We start from the raw sequence: 4,179 nt of genomic DNA, 5'->3' as shown, positions 1-4,179 counted from the left end.
TTAAGAGGAAGGCAGGAAATTAATATAAATTATGAAGAGTGATTTAAAAATGTAAATAAAGGAGGAAAACAATTGGCCTAAATCCAGCCGGACACATCATTGCAGCTAATGACCCTAGTGAAGGTAATCAGAAGCAGGCACATTACTACCCAAAGAGGAGGATTTCATTCCTGAATCATCAAGGGTTTGCTGTAATTTCTTAGATGCACTCTTTAGGACAGGAAGGAGGATGAGAAGGATATTATTAATAGAGAGGCCTGCTTGAGAAAGAACCCCAGTGAAAACTGGCAATTCAGCAGTTCTCTCCAGGAAGGGTCTTCAAAACAGCATGCCTTTTATTATCACTCTGCTGAGAGTGGAACTGGTAGTTCTAGACAGCAACAAGGAAATATTCATGGAGTCCCTACCTCACGCCAATCCTTTGCCAAGAGTTTTCATAGATTATTCGATAGAGTTAGATATCATGGTCCCCATTTTACAGGGAGGGAAACTGAAGATCAGGACAACTGCATGAGCTGCTGGGTTGCAAGCTTAGTGGGGAGCTTTGCTCAAACCAAGTTTTGGGGCTCTTCCTATTAGCCCTACACCCAATGCTTTTAGCATTGGGAAACACCGTTACTCACCTATGGCACTCTATTAAAACTATTACCATTTAAAGCACTATGCTTAGGCTATTTCACATTTGCTAAATTGTAATTTGAGGATTCCTTTCAAGTGAAGTTGGAGAATTCGTCTATATTCCTTAGGCATCTCATGAAAACCACGTTTAGGTAAGTTATTGTCATAGTAGTGATGGCTGACAGGTGTGTCTTTAACCGTTCTAGAGAAGGGCCAAAATCCATACAGCTTCACGTGCTCACACAGTTCAACTGCCACACTTGTGATCATCAAGCCAGAGGACAGGCGAAACTCCGTCACACCTTCAGTTCTCCAGAAAAGGGCAAGATTTCTCAGGTACTTGGGATGGAAAAATAGAACCTTCTGTCTTGCTTGAGACTCCTTTAGGGTGTCGTACACTTTGAAAGAGGCAATCGTGTTGGCCCTGAAAGAAAATGCTGGCAGAAGAAGGAACGCATCTCCATAGGTTGCAATGTCCTCCAGAAATGTTTCTTTCTTTTTCCTTAAGTTCCCATATCTGACAAATTAAAAAAAAAACAAAAAACAAAACAAACAAACAAACAAACCACATCATCATCATTATAATCAAAGTAGCAGTTTGGGTTACATAAGGCTGAATTTACCACTGGCTGGGCCATTGAACTATTTATATCACTGTTGTGTATAAGAGACAGGCAGTGGACTCAGAGTTCAAGTACAGGTAAGCCTCCTATAAATATCAAAGCCTAGGTCTTCATCGATCTTTCATGGTGTCCCAAGGCTTTCATTTATATTTTCCTACTGGGCTATATCCTTACTGGACACCTATTTCTTAGATTATTTTATCTTCCAACTCAGTAAACTTTTTCTCAAGGTAGCTTTTTGATACAGAAATACCTTCCAATTTAATAATGACTGACTTTTTCTCAAACATAGGACACTATTTTTTTTTAAATTTTATTTATTTATTTGACAGAGAGAGACACAGCGAGAGCAGGAACACAAGCAGGGGGAGTGGGAGAGGGAGAAGCAGACTCCCCGCTGAGCAGGGAGCCCGATGTGGGACTCTATCCCAGAACTCTGGGATCATGACCTGAACCAAAGGCAGCCGCTTAACGACTGAGCCACCCAGGCAACCCCTCAAACATAGGACACTCTTAAAATGTCTATACATTAAAAAAATTCACTGAGCTGTACACTGGTGATCTGTGTACCTTTTTGTATATGTGATCACAAAATAAAAGTTTCCTATAAAGAACCTAAAATATCTATATTTACACACACACACACACATTTTAAATTTCCCTTATGTATCGTGATAGTTCTGTGTGTTTGATTTAAATAATACCTTAGTAAATATAATAGTATGCATGATTGTGTCTAGAAAGTAAACTTTTGGGATGCAGGTACAATATTTCACATTATCTTAAGAGATACTAGAACTATATGAGTATATCGTGTATTTTATTAGTAATGATTATTAGTCAATTTTGATGAAAACAATGGAGTAAAACTATGGATGGGATTTTTATTAACCAGGAACATTTTGTAGTGGCTACACTGTGAAAAATGAAATATGGGAATTATTTTTTGTTAATAAACTATCCATAGTAAAAACCTTTTTTTTCTTTTTTTGGCCAAGTTCTCCTAAGACTCATTCTCTGAAGTTTCTAAATAAACTGTTCTATCAAGAAACTGCTCCCAAGATAAAAGAGTAATGCTAAAATTCTAAAGAAAATTCTCAAAAGTAACTTCACTATTGTTAAAAAAGATGAAGAAATAAATGAGTTCTCACTTGATTAGTAATGTTCAGCTTACGACATTAGAAGTACAATTGGTTGGTATGCCTGGCTAGCTCAGTGGTAGAGCGTACAACTCTTGATTTCAGAGCTGTAAGTTCGAGCCCCACACTGGGTGTAGAGATTACTTTAAAAAATAAAGAATGAGGTCTTTAAAATAAAATAAAATGGTTTTCTTTAAAAAAAAAAAAGAGAGGTCATATCTCTTATAACCTACAACCTTGAGAGAAAGTAAAAAATTATGAATATATTCTTTTATCTTTTTCCCAAACGCCTTTCTAGTTGTGTTGCAAGTCATTCCAGCAACAAGATAGTGTTCAAACTAAGAAACATGTTAAATAATAAAACAAATGTTCTCAAACAGTTATGTAAGTTGGAGGTACTTACTTTAGTTTTATGATACTGGGATTTACAGTCACAACATTGGTTTTACTGCCAACATCTTTACTAACGTTTCCTGTGATTGGGGGCAGGTTACACCTGAAATTTGAAGAAAAAAGTATTTTCAAAATGCAACTTATAAAAAAAAGCACATACATGTACACATATAATTACTGTTATTTTATCGAAGAAAATCATGGTTGTTAAGGAGTTCTAAATTGATCTGATTTCCATTTAAAACTTCAATGAGTATTGAGCCCTTAATTGGCACTTCAACATTGCATGAAATATACAAATTTGATAAATGCTTTCAATATTAAGACCCTAAGCATATCAAAATGAGAAATGATAATTACCTTGCCTAGCTTCTGAAGAGTTCATAATCCTTTTATTAAAATTATTATTTCTATTGATTATATTCCCACAGTGGTATGATCATCAATTTACAGTTTTTTAAAAAAAAATGAGGCATTGCAACTAAGGTACAGAGTCTGCCAGAAGCAAAGACAAAAAAAAAAAAAAAAAAACACCTAAAATTTCCTGATTCCCACATGGATAGTTTTTCTAGCAAATTATGTTGTTAATAAATAAAACCCTAATGTTCCTATAATGATGTTTTCATATAAATGTTCTCTTCCTCTTTTGAGTACTAATTTGTTTTTAGTACTCAAAACAAATTAAGAATTGTAATTTTGAGTAATTATATTCCTTTCACAAAAAAGGGAAAGTTGGTTATGACTCCCTAAATATTGTTTACAGAATTTCAAGTAGGCCATTGCTTTAAAGCTATACATACAAAGGGAGCTTCTCTGGGTGTGTCCTAAGGAAAGCTGTTTCAAGGTAATGTGTTCTGCAGGGACTGAAGTTGAAACAGCATTCCACACTCTATGAAACATAAAATCAAATGGGCCATGTACATCTCTCATTGATAAAAAAGACATGTCAGAAAATAATTAAATACGTCACCTTGCAAAAAATAAATATCAATCACAGATAATACAGAAATGCCTGCATTAATGGACATCCTGTGATAACAAATCTACCTTCTAATACAGTCCCAAATTCTTTTTAAAATTAAAGGTGAAGGGACAAATGAAGGGGGGGAAATCGGAGTGGGAGACAAACCATGAGAGACTGTGGACCCTGAGAAACAAACTGAGGGTTCTAGAGGGAAGGGGGTGGGGGGATGGCTTAGCCTGGTGATGGGTATTAAAGAGGGCATGTATTGAGGGCGCCTGGGTGGCTCAGTTGGTTAAGCGACTGCCTTCGGCTCAGGTCATGATCCTGGAGTCCCGGGATCGAGTCCCGCGTCGGGCTCCCTGATCAGCGGGGAGTCTGCTTCTCTCTCTGACCCTCCCCCCTCTCATGCTCTCTATCTCATTCTCTCTCTCAAATAAATAAA

General features: G+C 36.6%; 1 protein-coding gene across 1 annotated transcript in view; it reads right to left on the bottom strand.

The window, feature by feature from the left end:
• Nucleotides 1-666: 666 nt before the first annotated feature.
• Nucleotides 667-4,179, bottom strand: part of ST8SIA6 (ST8 alpha-N-acetyl-neuraminide alpha-2,8-sialyltransferase 6) — a 133,979-nt gene continuing 130,466 nt past the window's right edge. The window contains exons 7-8 of the mRNA XM_021696775.1: nucleotides 2,784-2,876; nucleotides 667-1,135 (exon numbers count right to left, since the gene is read on the bottom strand). Coding sequence (XP_021552450.1) covers nucleotides 667-1,135; nucleotides 2,784-2,876 — 562 coding nt within the window. The remainder of the gene's footprint in view (nucleotides 1,136-2,783; nucleotides 2,877-4,179) is intronic.

The sequence above is a fragment of the Neomonachus schauinslandi genome, chromosome 5 (assembly GCF_002201575.2).
Source record: "Neomonachus schauinslandi chromosome 5, ASM220157v2, whole genome shotgun sequence".
Lineage (NCBI taxonomy): Eukaryota > Metazoa > Chordata > Mammalia > Carnivora > Phocidae > Neomonachus > Neomonachus schauinslandi.
Note: the sequence above shows the minus strand (reverse complement) of the source record. Positions and strands in the feature narration are given on the sequence as shown.